This window comes from Bos taurus, chromosome 26, assembly GCF_002263795.3.
Source record: "Bos taurus isolate L1 Dominette 01449 registration number 42190680 breed Hereford chromosome 26, ARS-UCD2.0, whole genome shotgun sequence".
Lineage (NCBI taxonomy): Eukaryota > Metazoa > Chordata > Mammalia > Artiodactyla > Bovidae > Bos > Bos taurus.
In genome coordinates, this window is record NC_037353.1 from 43523496 (window position 1) to 43544248 (window position 20753).

General features: G+C 46.3%; 1 protein-coding gene across 3 annotated transcripts in view; it reads right to left on the reverse strand.

Annotated features, from left to right (window-relative positions):
• The window catches only part of CPXM2 (carboxypeptidase X, M14 family member 2), a 136955-nt gene that overhangs the window by 27681 nt on the left and 88521 nt on the right, over window positions 1-20753 (reverse strand). For all 3 annotated transcript variants that reach the window (NM_001206057.2, XM_059881910.1, XM_059881911.1), the window contains 3 exons: window positions 15484-15568; window positions 14340-14490; window positions 5969-6057 (listed from right to left, as the gene is read on the reverse strand). In NM_001206057.2, coding sequence (NP_001192986.2) covers window positions 5969-6057; window positions 14340-14490; window positions 15484-15568 — 325 coding nt within the window. The remainder of the gene's footprint in view (window positions 1-5968; window positions 6058-14339; window positions 14491-15483; window positions 15569-20753) is intronic.

Consider the following 20753-nt stretch of genomic DNA (forward strand, 5'->3'; position numbering starts at 1 on the left):
AGATGTTGGCACTTTGATCTCTGCTTCCTCTGTCTTTTCTAAATCCAGCTTGAACATCTGGAAGTTCTCGGTTCATGTACTGCTGAGGCCTAGCTTGGAAGATTTTGAGCATTACTTTGCCAGCACTCTGTCCATGAAGGAGTAAAGCAATCAAAATCAACCCTGCCACCTCCTTTGTCTGCTCTACATGGGACCGTTCTGGAGGATGGCCCGGCGCAAAGCACTATCTGACCGGGCCTCGCACACCTGTCCCTGCTGACCACAGTCATTCTCTGCTACCAGTGTGGGCCTCCCCAAACCCCGGTCAGCCGGTGGTCCCCTGTCCTGCGTTCAGATCAGTGACCGGTTCTTCAGACACAGAGCCACTCGGCTCATCCTTAACTAGGTGATCAGCACAGAGCCTGGCTGCCATTTAATGCCTACCCTCCTTCCCCTTTCAAAGAGCTGCCTGAGAACTGGGCCCCCTGTGCTGGAAATCTCCACCTTGACATTGAAAAAAAAAAAAAAAGACAAATGGCATATTCCCTAGGATGAGCAGTCAGCCAGGGACACAGCATCTCAGGATGGGATGACTCTCGACCATGAGTCATCAGAGTCACCTCTTCATCCTCCACACACCACTGCAGTATTTTTATACCAGTCAGGTTTTCCTCTCGGTGTTTTGATATCACAAGTATCTTTTCTACAGACTGGAACAAGAATACGGGCATTTGGAGACTCCCTTTAGGAAGTTTTAGTGAAAGTCGCTCAGTCGTGTCCGACTCTGTGCAACCCCATGGACTGTAGCCCACCAGGCTCCTCTCTCCATGGGATTCTCCAGGCAAGAATACAGGAATGGGTTGTCATTTCCTTCTCTAGGGGATCTTCCGAACCCAGGGATCAAACTCAGCTCTCCTGCATTGTAGGCGGATTCGTCACCATCTGAGCCAACGTTTCTGGGGGCCACAGGCACCATCTAAGACTCAGCTGGTGATCCGTCTTGCTTATTTCTGAAAAGAGTCAAAAAGGACATTCTGGAGTTTGAGTCTTACTGGTAAATGTTTGGGTCTTGAAGTTTAAAGTGAGAGGAAGAGACAGAATTTTCTTGATGGCCTTAAAAGCATGCATCCTCAACAAGGGTGACATCACCCCAAAGGAAGTGAAAATTGGTTCTCCCGGGGATAAAAATCTTAGCTCTTACAAGCTTTATGACCCTCCAAAGTGCAACCTTACCAAACAAAATCTTATTCCTTAGTTTTATAATGGGTAATTAGGAAAAGTGTCTAGAAAGGGCCAGTAGGGAAACATTATCCTTGAGAGAAGTGGGTTTTGTAAGATGTTCATTATCCTCAAGACTCTTGTTTCCTCTTCTCAGAATAAATCATATTCTGGGAGCTACTGAATCCCCCCGTCTCTATTGTTTCCCTCTTGTCCTGAAGGAGACAGAAGAAAGAGCCCCTTTCCTGGTAATTCAGTTTCTAGGGATACATCAGAGGAAATTTTCATAAAGAGCACGGTAAGTTACATGCATGATGACACTGGCTGTAGCCTGTTTCATCCTCTCTCACTGTTCATTACAAGTGTGGTGCTATCCTGAAGCTCCAGAGCAGGAAGATAGCTGAGGAAATTCTGATTCATCCTGCAGCACTTCAATGACAATTACGAAGCCAGCATGAGACATGGCTAATGATCCAACATGACGTGAGACAGTCTGGGCAAAGCGGCTAACCATAGTCTGATCAAAACTGCATGAATTCTGTGAACATAGAAACGCAAACCCTGGAGAGAAATGGAGTGGGGATGAAAGCCATGGGTTCATGGAGGATTAACCTTGAGATTTTTGGTTTGCATTTGATATGGATCCAATGTTGTTTATCCAATGGATTTTTTAAAAAATAAAGAAAGAAGTGAGAAGAGAAAAAGTCCTCTTCTATCATCTTAACTCATTTGCTTTGTCCGGATCAAGTGAAAAGGAATTCCAGAGGGAGGAATTCCAGAGAGAGCCAATGTAGGAGGTGTCCCATGGGCGCGAAGCTGGGCTTGCCTGTGGTCCTGCCCTGGCTTGCTGCCACCATCACCACCCCCATGGTCAAGAGCTCAGCGGTCCCACAGCCTGCTGCCCAGGACCATCCTTAGCTGCCCTGGAGATCAAAACCAGAAGACAGTTGGTGGAGTGCCAACCCTCCCACCTCCATGGTCCTGCTCCCCGTCCTTGCTGCTGGGACCCCCCCTCCTTCTGTCTCTTCCGGCCACAGGCCCTGGACCACAGCTGACCTCACCTGCAACCCCATCCCTTCCCAACCATGGCCAACGACGCCAGCCACCTCTCCCTCCTGTCCCCCACATATCTCCCCGCAACAACAAATCCCATACACTTTATGGATTTAAGACGATTGAGTGTCTGCTCTCATGGTCCCAAATGAAGGCGAAGGGTAAAGTCCATGCAGACACAGAGATGACAAAGCGATTATAAATGGTTACATGAGGTGTGAAGTCCTCTCAGTGCTGAGAGCAATTAACTCACTCTGCCTCACAGTATCAGTGTTCGCGAGACTGCCTCCAGCCTCCTCGCTCCCCTCCCCCTCTCCCCTCCCAAGCCCCCTGGGGGCTCCCTTGTGGGGAGCACAGTGTCTTATAAGCCAGTGCTCCAGAAAGAATTCCTCCACGAGTCGCTCACATTCTCATGATTTTCCCCTCCAAAGCAACAGCTGTTCTGTTTTCTCTTTTCACTCCCTGCTCCTGCGACTGCTTCTCATTTTTATGTTTTTGCAAATGTCTCTCTCAATACTAGGATAAACTAACATTGTCCCCTCACTTGAAGTAGAAAGATTTCTGCAGTCGTTTAGCAGACTCCCTACAGGGTATCGCTAAAAGTGCTGGCTTCTCTCCCATCCCCAGGAACCAGGAATCCAAATGGCAAGCCACTCTGGCCTGAACACTTCGGGATTGATAGATGCCCCCCCCCCCCCAGGACAGTTTCCAGTTGCAGGGTCCAGGAACCTCGGAGTGGTCACCTACTGTCCCCTGCAGGGGCCGGTTGCCTTCCCAGGTTCCTCTTAGCTCTGATACCTACCAAATGACGGGGACCAGAGTCCCTCAGGGTAATGAAGCACAGCCATTAGCTCTTTCGTATGAGAGGAGCCCTCATTCTCCACGTGGGACAACTGTTTAAAGATACCAGACTCTCTGTGCAGTGAGCTCGTTTTACAATGCATTTAGATAGGTTGCTTTTGACATTAACTGTACCAGCTGAGTTGTTATTTGCCTCATTTCTGGGCACAAAGATATCCTGTGATGCCCACTGAACAAAGCTGAGTCAAGACACAAATGCTTCATAAAATGGAAGGTTGAGCGGAGTCACATCAACACCCGAAGATGGAGAGTGGCAGGGATGACTCACAGACTCAAGTCCGAGCCTATTAGCCTCACTTCTGCAGAGCCAGACAGCAAGACAATCTCCTTAGCATGTCCCACCTCCACATCTGTGCTGACAGGTGTCTGGAAGCTGTGTGAGGATCTCAGATTAAATGATATCAGGACGAACCCAGGTTTGTTGATTCCCTGTGTTGAGGCAGAGGGCCCATGTGGCGCAGCCTAATTGCTCCAACCTCAGGGAAGTCTCCTGCCCTCGTGCGGAGGCTGGCTCCCTCCCTTGCACCTTTGAGCCCTCGCTTTGAGCCATGCTCTCTTGGCCTTCGGTGAACACTTGTTCCTTAAACACCTTTGTGAGTCTATTTCTCTGCTCTGTCTCTTCAGGCAGATTCTTTGATATCTAAGGACTTCTCCATTTGCCAGCACTTCCCTGGGCTTTCTAGCACGAGGCTGGGGGAATGCTGAACAGGGGTTTCAGACAAAGCATGACAGCACTGGGCTGCTGTTTCAGCCCCTCCTACTAAATGCTTGGTCCACTCTCCCTTCCATACCCAATGTGCAAATGCTGTCAACAGCTCAGGAGTACCCGGTTTCTTTCTTTCTTATTTTGCTTTTAATTATCGTGGAGATGTTTATTTTTTTAATTACTTTTCTTTTTTCATAATTTTTATTTTTAATTGGAGGATAATTGCTTTACGATGCTGTGCTGGTTTCTGCCGTACATCAGCGCGAATCAGCCACAGGTATACACATGTCCCATTCCTCTTGGACCTCCCTCCCACCTCCCACAACATCCCATCCCTCCAGGCTGTCACGGAGCACCAGCCTGGGCTCCCTGTACTGTACAGCAGCTTCCCACCACCTGTCTATTTCCCACATGGCAATGTGTATGTTTCAATGCTACTCTCTCAGTTCGTCCCACCCTCTTCTTCTCCACTGTGTCTGTAAGTCTGTTCTCTATTGAGTCTCTATTCCTGCCCTGCAAATAGGTTTATCAGTACAGCTTTTCTAGATTCCACATATATTTATCATATAGTGTATGATATTTGCTTTCCTCTTTCTGACTTACTTCTGGAGTACCTGGTTTCTGTATCTATGTTTGAGGACAATTTCATCTGTAATGTCTTTTCCTCCTAACATTACTAAAGCACTAACAGCCATAAAGGTATCAACCAGCTGTTCTGAAACCTCCCTGTATATTAGAATCGCAAGCAGAGCTTTCATTAAAACTTTAGATCCCCAGTCCCTTTTCGTTCCAATTTTAGTATATGTGCTGCCGAAGCGAGCACCCAGTCCCTTTTCCTAAGGATTCTACTTCAATTGGCCTGAGGCAGGTTTCAAGTATAGGTATTTTTTCAGATTTCTTCCAGTGATTCTAATACTGAGAATCAGAGAATCAGAATAACAAGGGGGTGTTATATATTCCCTCAGTGACTCCATTTCTCCATCAGTAAGATAAGGACAACAATAATCTTGCACTCCCAGGGCGGTTATAGAGACTGACCAGGTTAACACACGTAAATTCCTAATGGAGGGAAATAGATGGAGGTGCTGTGTGAGAGCTTCCTGATCACTAGTGTTGTTCTAGATTCTTTTTCTTCTTCCGCTCTGCACATGACTAATGTCCTTGAACCAGTGTTACCTCTCAAGCCCACAGTGATTCTTCAGAACTACAGTATCTTTTTAATTAAAGTATACTTGACTTACAATATCAAGTTAGTTTTAGGAGTACAACAAAGTGATTCACTTATACATACATACATATATATATATATATATATATATATATATATATAATATATGTTATTTTCCACTATAGATCATTACAAGATACTGACTGTAACTCCCTGTGCTATCCAGTAAATCCCGTTGCTTATCTGTTTTACATACAGTAATTTGGATCTGCTAATTCCACACTCCTAATGCATCCTTCCAACCCTCCCTTTCTCCCTTAGTAACCACAGTTTGTTCTCTATGTCTGTGAGTCTATTTTGCATATAAAATCATTTGTGTTATTTTTTAGATTCCATATATAAGTGGTGTCATACATAACATTTGCCTTTCTCTGCCTGACTTAACTTCAGTAAGGATAATTTTTTCTTAATTCATCCATGTTGCTGCAAATGGCAATGCTCATTCTCTTTTTATGGCTAATATTCCATTGTGTGTGTGTATATATATATGCCACATCTTTTAAAGCCAGTCATCTCTTGATGAACACATGGCTATGAACATTGGGACACATGAATCTTTTCAAATTAAAATTTTCATTTTCTCTGAATACATACCCAGGTATGGGATTGCTGGGTCATACGGTATAGCTCTATTTTTAGTTTTTGAAGGAAACTTCATACTGTTTTCTTGAGTGGCTGCACCAACTTCCCACCAACAGTGTGGGAGGAAGAGCTACAGTACTAAATCAGAAAGTTTGGGTTCGAATTCTGCTTCAACCCCCTGCTGGAAAGAGAGGCTTCCTCTGGGCGCCCCCAACCCCAACAAGGCATTCTTAACCTTGAAACCACAAGATTAAGTGTGGCCTCAACAAACCACAGAAACACAAACACCTAAATGCTCCCGGGCACGAGACAGATTTCCCTCTGACAAACCTGATTCTTACCTGACGCATCTCCTTGTGGTTGTGGTGCTTAAAATCCAGGTCGTCGGTGGTGGTCATTTCATTCCGTCGGTGGTAATAGTTATTCGGATCTAGGGACAGAAATATGGTTTTGAATTCATCCACATCATTCCTTTACTTATGGAGGCTCTGTTAGGGGCCTGATTCATGTGGGGACATAGCCCAACCTCCAGCTTCTAGCATTCGCACAGAGGTGAAAGAGCCAAATTTCAAGAAGCATTTTATGAGTCAGAACCAACCTAGTGGGGAAAGCACAGACCTGGAGCCAGAATGCCTGGGCTCCAATCTCTGCTCTTGTACTCATGAGCTGCATGACCTTGGATAAGTCACTAGAGCAGTTTTTCCTTAGTGTTTTCACCCATAAACAGGGGAACAGTGGTGCCTCCCTCACTGATTCATCGTTAGTATTTGTTGTTCAGTCGCTCAGTCACGTGTGACTCACTGTGACCCCACGGACTGCAGCACGCCAGGCTTCCCTGTCCTTCACCATCTCCCAGAGCTTGCTCAAATTCCTGTCCATTGAGTTGGTGATGCCATTGTTATTTTATTAACAATGTTAATAAGTTGCTATTAACAATTTATTATAATATATGTACTATATATAATATATTAATAATATAAAATTGTTAGTGTCTGGCAAACTGTCACACTAAATGAAGGAAGGGATAGTGAATGAATGAATGAATTCATGAATGAACATCACAACTGCATGGAAATTTTTGGAAGTGTGGTGGACACTATCAGTTGCTCACCCAACATGCAGTCCTCTTCCATCCTTCCTAACAGGAGCCCTGTGTTGTTGGGAATCCCCGCTTCTCCACTTCTAGGAAACTGACTTCATGCCCTCAGCTGCAGGGGTACAACATGACTGGTCTAAGCCAATCAGAGCACAGCACCCCTGGCCACTCTTACTAGTCTGGACTGAAGGGAAGACCTTTACTGGCACAGAGGAGAGAGTGAGAAGAGAACCCTAATAGTTACCTAGTGAACCAACCCTAGATCCCCATCAACCTCCTCTGGGACTTTCAGTTAAGTGAGATAAAGAATTTCCTGAACTGCTAAGCCAGTGGGGGCTGTGCTTCTGTTGCTGAAGCCAAAGCACCCGAACAGGCATGATCAGGATGCATTAACAGTGGTGACCTCTGGGGACGGGGGAGGAGACGTCTATTCTTGACTTGATTCTCTTCTGTATAAACTGACTTCTTTCTTTCATTCTTATAAGCTGATACTGCTTATATAATTCCAAACTTATAAGCTGATACTGCTTATGTAATTCCAAAAAACAAAGAACACTCAGAAGAAAGGAGGGAAGAGGGAGCAGGAAGAGCTAGAAGAAGGATAAGGGGGAAAGGACCATCCCGTGGGCTCTAAGGACTCCTTCCTGACCTGACAAAAAGTTGCGAGATCTACAGAGCCTCAGCCAGGCTCACGACCGCCACCTCCATCTCCATGCAGCCAGGAATCCTCAACAGCTTAGGTCTCCTTGCAATGTAGAGAGACAGATCAACCTATGAACTCAGGAACCACATGAGCAAAGCTAGAACCATAGCAGGTGTCTGATCCAAGTGGCTCCAAGGACAATTTGCAGGTGGTGGCCGTGGCAGGTGATGGAAGGAGGATCACTTGCTCCCAGTGGGGCCAGGAGCAGAGAGTCCCAATTCGTGCCACCAAACAAGGCCAAGACCAGCAACACCAGCTGCTTCCAAGATACAGCCTACACCTACTGAATCAGAATGCATGATTTTAAAAAATCCAGAAGCTTGAGAAGCACCGTGTTAAAGTACTGAGGACACTGCCAGCAATATCACACACACAGAGACCACCTGAGCCGGCTGCCTGTCTGCATCCCACGGCCGCAGGGTGTGACTGCCACGTGGAACCAGGGATTCCCTTAAAGGCTGGCAGCAGGTTGAAAACCACACACAGACCCGAAGGCCAAAAAGGCGGCTTTTAATGATCACAAAAGGGTTTCCAGTAACACTATTAGAAGCAAATAATGTATGCAGGGGGTGAGGATGGGGGAGGTGGGCAGCAAGCTGGTATTCTGTTCAGAAAAGAAGCAAAAGCATCTCAGGTTTAGCAAAGGCCCCCAGTTCTGTTCCAAGCTCTCTCCTTTGGGGAGGGCCGGCTGACTGCATTGTCTGGCAAGCCACCTGCCCTTCGATTTCCAAACTTGTCGGTTTCAAAGTCAAGGTAAAGCACATTTTTCACACGACTTGACCCTGAATGTACCCACAAGCTGATTCCTAAGAGCTATTCACCACCCTCCAAGTCCCCAAAACCTCTTTCTAAAACTCTTTTTGAAATGCCCCTTTTGTCTTCAAACACAAGTTATGCCTTCAAGGTTCTTAAAAAGGACTGAAGAAAAGCCCAGAACTGTACATATGAAATATCTTCATGTTTGGTAACTTCCTTCCCTGAGACTAACCAATTTGTCTGAGGATATGGGTCCAAGTTGCAGAATTGTCTTGGAACCCCAGGTGAGCATTTTTCACAACTTTCCACCTTCCACCTTTTGTACAAATACTTCTTTACTTGTCTGCTTATTCTGATTGGATTAAGTTTTATGGAGACCCTCTTAGGAGCTCAACACTGTAGGTAAGTGAGAACCAAACTCAGCTGCCCCACCCTGGAGCCCAGAGTCTGCAGGCACACACTGTTATTCAGCCAAACCCACTGTCCTCTTTTTTCTTCTGTGGATAAAAGAATCCCTATCTCCTGTGCAGAATCTATCCCAGATGCTTCTGATGGAACAGCCTCGCCCAACACTCACGGGGATGGGCATGTGACCCAGGCCCAGCCCGTGAAAATACACATGTTCTGGCCACAGCCACTGGCTCAGAGATGATCCCAGGATACAAGCTGGGCTCATAAGATGATTTTCTCTCCAGAGCCATAGGAGGAGGGCCTCCTGCCGGAGTCAACTCACATGGTGGATGAGCTTGGGGTGTTAGTGGCCAAGCTCCCTGCCTGCAAGCTGGTGAGGAGGGGAGCCCTGACTGCACCAAGAAGACCCCGAGACTGTCAACCCTTTCTTGCCTGAAGCCAGAGTCACATCTACTTCTGGAACTTTTATTCCTGTGAACTAAAATTTTCCTTTTCTCCCCCTCCTCACTTCAGCGAATCTGAGTAGGACTTCCGACGTTTGAAACAGAAGTCCTGATTCAGTCTGCAAGACCTTATTCTCACAGATGGTGCCTTGGAGAATCAGCCTCCTGCTTCCTTTCATGTGGCTGGCTTCATGCATCAGATGTACTGAAAACCATCTTATTCCTTCTGGAACACCTTAGTTATGGGAATAAACTCACTCCAGATGGGGATCGAGGAGTCTACAACCTCCTCCCCCCTTCACTTCTCTTACTCGACGACTCAAAATCCTGCTCCATCCCAACAAGTCTACTTATTCAGCCCGTTTTGGGTTGAGTGATGTCCCCACCCCAAAGAGATATGTTGGAGTCCTGACCCCCAGGACCTTAGAACGTGACCTTATTTGAAGAGAGGGGTTTCACAGAGCTCATTGGGTATAAATAAGGTGCTTAGGGTGGGCCCCATTCCATTAGGACTGCGTCTATCCAAAGCAGAAAGGTGAGCGCAGAGAGAAGCATTCGGGGAGACCATGTAATGATGTAGGCGGCAACGGGGGCGAGGCGCCCACAAGCTGAGGAGCATCAGAATCAGACAGCAAACCACAGCAGCCCATGGGAGAGGCAAGAACAGACGCCGCCGCTCGGCCTCTCAAAGAAACCGCCCTGCTACGCCTTGATCTTGGACTTCTCGCCTCCAGGACTGAGATGATAACTCTGTTATCCAAAGCCACCCACTTCCTGGTACTGAGTTATGGCAGCTCTGGAAATGACTGCACACCCTGAACATCCCTGGCTCCTCACTGACGTGGACACACGCTCTTCTCCCAAATCCAGCACCAGCTCACTCCACAGGACGGTCAGAGTCGCAGAAGAAACCCCATTGGTGGCCATCCAAGGGAACACCCCAGCTCTCGGACCATTCCGCTCAGCTGTTAGCTGCTCTGGGGGCTGGGATCTTGCTTGATGGGAGGGAGTTCTCAACTGGGAGAGGAAAGGTTACCTTTACTGGACCAGGGGCTCACTGCTATCTGCAGTCCCTGAGCTCATGATGCACTTTATCCAGAACAGGTGACTCCACAGACACTGCAGATTAGAGGTTACCCAGAGATGGAGGAAGGGGATTCGAAAGTGATTACTCAGTGAGTCCAGCGTGTTTTGGGGTCCATGACAAAGTTCTGAAAACCAGAGAGAGCCAGCGATCACACCGTCTTGTGAATACACTAAGCAGCACTGAACTGTATGCTTTAAAATGCTTAACTCCATGTTACATCAGTTTCACCTCATTTAAAAAGGAAAACAACGGCTGACCTCAAAGTGCTCTCTGAGGACGAACAGGACACGAGGAATGCAGCCACTGCAGCCCTTTTCCTTCCCTGCCACGAGGCCAGCCCCTCACCCAAGGAAATGCCCACTACCTATGGCTTCCCTGTCTGCAAGGCAGGAGACCTGGGTTCAGTGCCTGGGTAGGGAAGACCCCCTGGAGGAAGGCATGGCAACCCACTCCAGTATCCTCGCCTGGAGAATCCCATGGACAGAGGAGCTGGCGGGCTACAATCCATGGGGTCACACAGAGTCAGACGTGACTGAGTGACTAACACTTTCACTGTCACTCACGGCCTTATGATCACCCTAAGCCCTGACGCCTCAACAGAGAGCCTGAGCAGAGATGACCTCGCAGCAGCACAAATAGCACCAAACCCCTTCTGCAAGGTGCTCGGCTCCCTAATGAGGAGAAGCTGCGCTTGTCCAACCCCATGTGACTGTTCTTGTGACAAGGTCGCTCCAAGAGGAACAAGGGGAGACGTGGACCCCTGGCAGAGCTTGTTTTGATCCCAAGTCATTACTGTGAGTGAAAACATCAAACCCACAGCTCCACGTGGCTCCAAGAAGGGGGCAGCCTGACGTTCGTGTATCTTCCGCCCCATCTCCTGTAACCTGACCTTGCAGCACCTGCACTGAGCCGTCATCCGTGCTTATCTTCTGCCCCATCTCGTATAACCAACCTCACGGCATCTCCACCAGGCTGCTCGCCCAAGTCCAGGAAACCTTCTGATTAACCATGCTCAAGAGTATAGTTAAGTAGCATTACATAAATTCACACTGTTGTAGAAACAGATCTCTAGAATACTTTCATCTTACAAAACTGAAACTACAACCATTAAACAACCCTCCTCCTTTTCTGTTAGTTTGGAGCTTTTTTGTTGTCGCTGTGGTTCAGTCACTCAGCCGTGTCCGACTCTTTGCATGTCAGCATGCAGCGTGTCAGGCTTCCCTGTCCTTCACCATCTCCCGGAGTTTGCTCAAACTCACGTCCATTGAATCAGTGATGCCATCCAACCATCTCGCCCTCTGTCGTCCCCTTCTCTTCCTGCCTTTAATCCTTCCCAGCATCAGGGTCTTTGCTAATGAGTTGGCCATGTATAGGGTAATTCATGTTCTAGTTCAAAATTTCTAGAAACATTATTCATGAAGACTTAAAAAGCATCTTCCCCTTCCTCTGCCCCAACCTGAGGGTTCGCAGGGAAACTGAGTACAGAACAAAGAGAAGCAGAAGCAAAGGTAAATGAATTTTTCATAAACAAGAGTTTCGGGAAGAACAGACGCTGGGCGGTTGCATTACCAGCACAAAGTCATGCTGGGCTGAGTGACTGACTTGGTCGGGTCACCTCTGCCTCTGGCCTCATTAACTTGCACAAAGGAACCATGTTGACAGAAAGGCAACTGAACAAGACTTACCTACCCACGTGGCTGTGGGGACCCCTGAGCCACCCCAGGACCTCAGATGTGACCACCACCAGTGGCATGTACAAAGGCCAGCTCCCCTCCGGGCAGACTGCTAAGCAACTTCTAGAAGAAAAACGGCCCTAAATATTTGGGGTTGGAAAATAGAACCATTCCAAGGCCATACTTGAAACCCATCCAGATTTCACACTGTAACTCTGTCTTTGTGTTTAAATTGCCCCCAGGACCTGTCTTCAAACACACACACCAAGAATAACTTCACAGGAAAATATTTATTTCATGAGACTCTCACAGGCTGCCCTTTGCCCTCAACCGACAACAGATGAATTCCTGCCCTCAGAGAGAAACCGTGACCCTGCCCTTTAAAGCAAGCAGAGAGAGGCCATGCTGAGCAACCGGGCACAAAGCCGGCCTCACGGTCCCCTGCCTGGGTCTGTGTCTGCAGACGCAGTGAGCTCAGCAAAGCCCAGCAGGACCCCGGCGGCAGCGGGCAGGCCCTGTGATCGCCACCCCAGGATGAATGAGCCACAGAAGGGGGCCCGGGTCCCACACTGGGAGGCCTTCACATTTTCTCTGGACCCACCTTGAACACACACACTGCTTTCCCACCAGCAATCCCACCTCTTGCTGTTGTTCAATTGCTCAGTTGTGTCCGACTCTGCGACCCCATGGACTGCAGCACGCCAGGCTTCCCTGTCCTTCACCATCTCCTGGAGTTTGCTCAAACTCATGTCCATTGAATTGGTGATGCCATCCAACCATCTCAACCTCTATCGTCCCCTTCTCCTCCTGCCTTCAATCTTTACCAGCATCAGGGTCTTTTGTACCATCATCTAATTAAAGCAATAATCCCATAATTCACCCAATAATTTTGGACATGCACAATGACACAGAAACAAAGATGTCCACTGTGAAATTCTTAAGAATCAAACTGATTTTCCGACTGTATTTCCAATTTTCCAATCAAACAACTGAATTTCCAACTATAAGAGGCAGTTTGAAAACCTGAGATATGGTGGATAAAAACACCCACAAGATAGATGGTCTCCAATAGTGTTAGTGACATGAAAAAAGTTTGTAATCTAGTAAGCACAAGTAAGGAGCCAAGAATCTGTCTGGTGGGAAGGTAAGTAGATAGCAGGTGAGCAGACTTGTCTTTCTCACCAATAGAGTTTGTTTTGAATAAATTCATACTTGGCGAAGCAAGATCATGAGGGTTGAGGGAAAAGCAATGAATGATATGAAATACACTCTGAAAACTCAGTAAGTGTAAGTTCACGGTGGGGGCTGGGATGGCTATAGAAGTAGCATGATGGATACAGAAGCACCTGAGAGCATCAGAGCTGGTGGGGCCCCTCCTCCTGGCAGGGGACCCAGAGATAGTAAGGCCTGAGTTTCAGATAAGACAGGAACGCTGAGACTTCCCTGGAGGAGGAAGCACAGGAGAGTAACCCAAAGCTGTGCTCCTTGCTTGCCGTGGCCTGCTTGTGGGTGGACAGGAGGCGGAAATTCCTAGAGGCTCTGGTGAAGGGCCTTAGGAGTGTTCTGGAGGCCAGCTTCCTGCCCTGGAGATGTCTGGTGAGGATGAAGAAGCCGCCACAAAAGGTTCCAGTAGCAGTGTCAGCAGCTCAGTTGTGTCTGACTCTTAAGGACTCTAGCCCGCCAGGCTCCTCTGTTTGTGGGATTTTCCAGGCAAGGATACTGGAGTGAGTTGCCATGCCCTTCTTCAGGGGATCTTCCTGACCCAGGGATTGAACCTGGGTTTCCTGCATCGCAGGCAGATTCTTAACATCTGAGACACCAGGGAAGCCCACAAAAGGCTCCATACAGACACAAATCCCTAGGTTCTGAAAAGCCGACAGAGCTGCAAGCCAGACCGGATTAGCTTGTCCAGAGCAGACACCAGCAAAGCTCCACATGCAAAAAGCGCATGTTAATTCAAGCCCTTTATTTCCTTCCATCCTGGGGTTACACCCAACTCCATCATGTGAAAACAGGGAAAGGGGAACACAAGCCAAAGGAACAAGCACCCAAAGATTCAGGCAACCAAGTGGAGCTACTTAAACAGAAAGAGGCTTCACTATGTAAGCAGAGCGAGACTATGTACACGGTCAAGTTTGAAACTAAGTTCCGCCATGTCCTGTAACCAGTGTGGCAAGAGCACTCAAGGGCAACTAAACACGTTACCAAAAACATTTTATGTAATTTTTTGCCTGCTTCTGAGCAGCAGCACTGGGTGAATTTTCAATCTTGAAATAAGCATCATCTTAAAGTCCCAGTGGGCAAAACCACAGCTGGCATGTTACCTTAATACCCCAAATGCTCAGAGTGTTTCTGAGTGTTGTTCTAGGAGATTTTCGTTTTCTTTTTGTTTACCTGTGTTTTCTAAATATTCTGCAATAGATGTGGTAATTTTCTTAGATGAGAAAAAGACTGTGTGGCTTATTTTTATTCACCTTGCTGGCTAAGCACCTGTCTTCCACCGGCGTTCCCTCCCTGCAGGAAGCACAGAAGGGCAGACCCACCTGGCAACGGGCAGCCAAGGATCTCCATCCTCATGCAGATGCTCCCATTATCGAACCAGGACTGGGGGTTTATGCGGATGTAGCGTGCCACCATGGGGACGGGCAGCTCGTTCAGTACAGGGATCTCCTTTTCACTGTTTCCTTCAAATATCTATTTATGCACAAGGGGGAAAAGGAGACTCTTTTAGAGCTTGATTATCAAGTCATGAAAGAGTCAGTAATTCACTCAGTCCGCAAGATTTCATTAAGGCACATCTAAATGTGAGGTCGGCATTTGGTGGGGGGGATGGGGAAGAGAAATGGATCAGGCCTGGACCTGATGGATCAGGGTGCCCTCAGGAAGCACCCATCTAACGGGGGCGGAGCTGGGAGGAGGAGGAGGGTTAAACTTAGACATCGTAGGTGAAATCTATTGGTGTCATGGCAGAGAGACAGCCACAGAGCTTTGGGATTTCTGAAGAAGGAAAGGACCAGGTGAAGCTTTGGGGATGAGATGCCATTTGAACTGGCCTTGAAGGAAAACTCGAGATGCAGGAACAGGAGGGATGCTAGAGAAAAGGAAGTGATGGCTGGAGGAGCTCAGACATTGGATTCAGCGGAAGAGCAGCCACCTCACTTTTTCTGGAACACAAAGGAGTGGGTACAAGGCGGGGGTGGCGCTGAGAATGGGAACGAAGGTCAAAACAGAGGCTGCAGGCAGGCTGTGGAAGGCACTGCACCGTGATAGGAACTCACACTTGAGAACCCAAGGAAGAGGGCAACAGGGTCAGAACTGGCTAGCTTGGAGGGAGGCATGGAGCTGAAAGGCCAGGTAAGTAAAGTAAGTTCAGGAACTATTTTAACTGAAGAGCCGTGTGGGCACCAACATAACCCACATGCCACTGGTCTTCCAGGCTGACCTGTGACCTGTGGAAGATACCACATCGCAGCAACCCTGACTTTTACACGAGCCCTGAATGTGGACCCCGTGGTTCTGAGCATCAGGGCATGGAAAGGGGGGTCAGCATCCATCACTCTGGATGGTTGGTTTGAGTTGGCACAGAATCAGCCAACATCCAGGTGCAAACGCTGGCTGGGTGTCCACCGCCTCTCTCTGGAGAACCCTGACAGCCAGATCCCCAGGGCATGGTTAGAGGGGACTCACCATGTCTCCAGATCCATTCTTAACAGTGACCCACGTATGGCTGTCATTGCTCACCATGACCTTATAGGAGGTCACCCAGTCACTCCTAAGGAAAAATAAAACATCATTGGGACTACGCGCTTAAGAAAGTTTCCTTCTTCCACACAGAGGTACAGCAATAGGCAAAGGGGGTCCCAGAGGTGGACAGTGTGGGGTCACAGCTTGGCCCAACTCTCACCCTCCCTGTGGCCTTGGCTAGTTAAGTGACACATCTGTGCTACAGTTTATTCACCCATGAAATGGGAATCATAAAAGCACCAAGCTTAAAATATTAATGTAAGCAGTAAATGCTTTCATACCCTTTAAACACTTAGGACAACGCCTGGCCCCCAATAAACATTAAAAGTCTGTCACGCACATAAAAATCCACGGATACTTGCTTGTTTGTTTATATGGAACACTGACATCACACGTAGTAGCAGAGTTCCACATGGAAAAGTAATCTCAGTAAAAGTGGAAAAGTCAGTCTACAAACTTCATTTGGAAAACTGATTTGGGAACGTAACAAATGAGATACCACCAGCCACAAACACGGCAGCCTGAGTCTCTGAGAGATAGTAGGTTTCTCCTTGGCTGTCAGAGCCGGGCAGACAAGTCCCTGACCCCACCTCCAGCAATAATCCAGAGATATCCAGGCCCCAGGCCAGATCCCTGTCACCACATCCTACTGCACAGAAATTACTGAGGGAAAAAGAGCCAAAATATGACTTCCCAGTGTGGAGGTCAATGTGGTAGGCTAGGCAAAAAAAAAAAAAAAAAAAAGACTTTTTCCCCCTTTGCCTCAGTTTTTTATGGCATCATTTATTAAAGCAATGGAGGAAAGTCTTCCCGAGCATCTTCCTTTTTAAATTTTTAAAATATTGGAACTAAAAGCACCAAAGGACTAATCTCTTAGAACATTCCACCAGCTGAAGCATTTGGAATCCTTGTTTTCTGACTGTGAAATCTCCTTGGACTCAGGATCCAGATAGATCGCAAGAAGGTTCCCCTTGTCAGGCTCCTCTGTCCATGGGATTCTCCAGGCAAGAATACTGGAGTGGGTTGCCATTCTTTTCTCCAGGGGATCTTCCTGACTCAGGGATCTAACCCTGTTCCTGCATTGCAGGCAGATTCTTTACCATCTGAGCTACCAGGGAAACCCAAAAGTTATTATTCTTAGGTGCTTTTATACGAGCTTGGGAACCAATCTTCAGCTGAACCTTCTCCCTTCTTCTTTCACCTGCCCACCAGCTTTGTGTGAGTACCTGCTGGAAGCCAGGATTTATCAAGCAACACGCTCCTCCTAGGGAGGTTAAGGACTTGGGCCCATGTCTGTGTGGGCCCAATAAGGGCCCAATAAGCAAACCTTCTGAAAGGCACTTCAGCAAGTGCTCAGATCCTTTGCACTGGGAAATTATCTTCACCCCAAATAGCAACCTGTTTCCCACATTCAAATCATTTTCCAATGGCTTGCATCCTTAGTTCCTTGGCCATCTGTTTTTCTGCTGATCACGCCCCATGGCGATCCCGCCAGGCAGGCGGCAGAAGTAAGGGGTGTATCCTGCACAGTGGAGATAATGAATTCAGGAAGCCTCTCAAAAGAAGCTGGGCTTCCCAGGTGGCACAGCAGTCAAGAATCCGCCTGCCAACGCAGGAAACACAAGAAATACGTGCTCAATCCCTGGGTCAGGAAGGTCTCCTGGAGAAGGAAATGGCAACCCACTCTGGTATTCTTGCCTGGGAAATCCTATGGACAGAGGAGGCTGGTGGGCTACAGTCCATGGTGTTGCAAAGAGTCAGACACAACGGAGCATGCTCAAAAGAAGCACATGAACAAAAAGAGAGGTATGGAAAGAAAAATTCAAACAAGTTCTCCAAAGAAAAGGAGGGAGAGAAAAAAAAACAAAGGTTGAAAACCAAAGAACGATTTCTCAAACTTAATGAAAAGAAAAAATAAACACGAACCAATTCAACACTTGCGTTCGGAGGGTGATTAATTGCGTATGTGGTTCAGCCCTCTCTTCTGACCCGCAGACCTGCACCGTGTCCTCCTGCCTATCCGACCCTCCACTTAACGTCTCAGCCACGGCCAAACTGAACCTGCGCTCAAACCAACTGATTCACTTCGTCCACTCTGTGCCCCGACTGGGGAGCCCTTGCCCCAGGAAAACACTGCCAGCCACCCAGGGCAACAAAATCCCAGAGTCCTCTTGGTTCCCCACCCTCCCTTTCTCCCTGATAGTGTATTCATCACCAGGTTTTGTCAATTTTACCTCCCAGAGCTTTCTAGAACCTCCCACTCCCCCCAGCTCCACTGCACCATCCAGCCCTTCTCTCCAGCCAGGACTACTGCTGCTGCCTCCAAACAGTCTTGTAAATTTTAAACTGCCCTCCAGTCTATCCTGCAGTCAGAGGCTTACTTTTTCTAATGAAATATTACCACATCACCCCCTGCTTAAAGTATCACTCTTATCTTAGCATTAAGACCAAATTGCTCACTGTATTCTACAAAACCCTTGCTTACCTCTTGTTTTCCACGCCTTTCTCTCAATCCCTGATACCGATTACACTCTCTCTTGCCTCAGGGCCTTGGCACACACTGTTGCATTTGTCTGGACTCCTCCTGTCCTGTCCCCTGTCTGCCTCTAAACTATTAGGATTCAGTTCAAAATATGAATTTCAGTTGTGATTTCTTCTTTGACCATGAACTATCTAAGAGTACAATTTTAAATTTCCAGGTACTAGAGGTTTTCCGGTTATCTATTTACTGCTGGTTTCTAGTTTAATTTCATTGTGAACAGAGAACATACTTTGAATCATGTTGATCCTTTGTTGAGACCTCCTTTATGGCTCAGCATGTAGTCAGCTTTGGCTAATGTTCTATGTGCACTAAAACTCACTGCAGTTCTGTGATTGCCGTGTGCAATGTTCCACACATATAATTTTGAACAAATGTTGGGCTTTCCTGGTGGCTCCCTGGTAAAGAATCCGCCTCTGATGCAGGAGAGGCATGAGACATGGGTTTGATCCCTGGGCCGGGAAGATCTCCCATAGGAGGGCACGGTAACCACTCCAACACTCTTGCCTAGAGAATATTATGGACAGAGGAGCCTGCTGGGCTACGGTCTCTAGGGTCGCCAAGAGTAGACACGACTAAAGCAACTGAGCGCGAGCACGATTAACTATGTTGTTCAGGTCTTCTGCATCCGTGATTTTTTGTCTGCTTTTTCTAACAGTTATGGAAAGAAGTGTGTAAAAAAGATGCCAAACTGGCTGTGAGTTTATCTGTTTCTGCTAGTTCTCCCACTTTTGCTACATACACTATGAGGCTATGCTGTTGAGCACATACAGATTTGAGGTTGTGATATATTTTTTGTAGATTGACTTTTATGATTATGAAATATGCTTTTTAAATCTCTATCAATGCCTCTTGCCTTACAGTCATTTTGTGTAATAGTAGGAGAGCTAACCATGCTTTGTTTTGGTTAAGATTGATATATTTCTTAATTCTTTACTTTTAACCTCTGACATAGTTTAAATTTAAACTATTTAAACTGTGTCTCTCATGAATTTTTTTCTTAGGTACAGTATGATAATATTATTCTTCTATTGGATAATATAGTTCATTTAAATGTAATTAGTATTATATTTAGATTTATATTTACCACCTTACTATTTCTTTTGTAAGAAGAAATTTGTATTTTGTAATGAAATAGATTTCATTTTCCTTTTTGAATTTTCATTTTATGATCAAATATTCTTACTATTCCATTTTTTTCTTTATTAATTTACTAGTTAAATATTCACACTATTCTTTTCGTAACTAACCTAGAGATTACACATGTATCCTTGAATTAGTAGTCTTATTCAAATTTTAATTTCTAACACTTTCATGATAATACCAGAACCATACAATAATTTAAGTCCATTAATCCCTCTGCTTTTTGCATGATTTCAGAATTTATTTTTAATTCTATAAATTCTTTAAATTTTCTAAGATATTTACTACTCCTGCTTTGTATCATTAGTAATTGTAAACCTACTTATTTAACCTTTCTGCTAGCCTTCATTCATTTTTGCATTTTCATATTTCCATCTGGGAAAATATTCTTTCTGCTTGAAGAACATCCTTTGATATCCCTTTTAAAGCTGATACGTTGGCAATAAGTTTCTAGGTTTTTATTGTCTGAATCAGCTTCGTCTCACCTTCATTTTTGAATGATATTTTTTTCTGGGAATTCTAGGTTGACGTTTTCTTTCAGTACTTTAAAATATTTGATTTCATTTTTTTTATTTCATTAGCTTCTGAGGCATTGCTTCATTTGCACGCACACATTTTGAAACTACTGCTGTGACATTTAGTAAAAGTACAATGAGAGTGGGAGTGGAGAAATGAGCATGAACCATTGTAGCTTAAATCCGGCGCTGTTGTTTACTAACTACATACACTTGGCAAGCTGCCTAATCTTTCCAAAAATAATAAGGCTACCTACCAGGAAGTTATATATTTATATATTCATTTATACGCTGAGAGAGGCTATACTACATTGATTAAGGCCTCAGGCTTTGAGATCAAGAAGCCCAAACCAAACTCCTAGTCCTTCCACTTAGCAACTGTGACCTGCATGAGAGTCATGTGATCTCTGAGGCCCAGCTGCAAGGCGACTGGAAGGTCACTCTACGCCTTTGCACAGTGAGTAAGGGATGAATGAGGTAATGCATGTTGAGTCCAAGGCAACTGGAAGGTCACTCTACGCCTTTGCACAGTGAGTGAGGGATGAATGAGGTAATGCATGTAGAGTCCAAGCACAGCGCCTGGAACATAATAACTGCTCCATAAATCCGAGCTCTTCATATGAACAATGTATCATAATTAATATACTGCCCAATGCTATGCCAGCATCTAGGACTATCAATTGAACTGTAAACGTAACTCAGATGCTCCCTTCAGACACTTTCAGAGAACCACTGATATCCAAGCCTAACCCTTCAGGCCCTAGTAATGATAATAATCGGGGCTGTCACAGCTATAAAAAAAAAATTAAGAATTAATTACTTTTAAATTAAATTTAAGCAAGTTGATAGTCCAGGGTAATAGAAGAGAAAGATTTGCCAATCAGTAATGCTGGGGTGTGGAAAAGGAAACAGCAACCCACTCCAGTGTTCTTGCCTGGAGAATCCCAGGGATGGCGGAGCCTGGTGGGCTGCTGTCTATTGGGTTGCGCAGAGTCGGACACGACTGAAGTGACTTA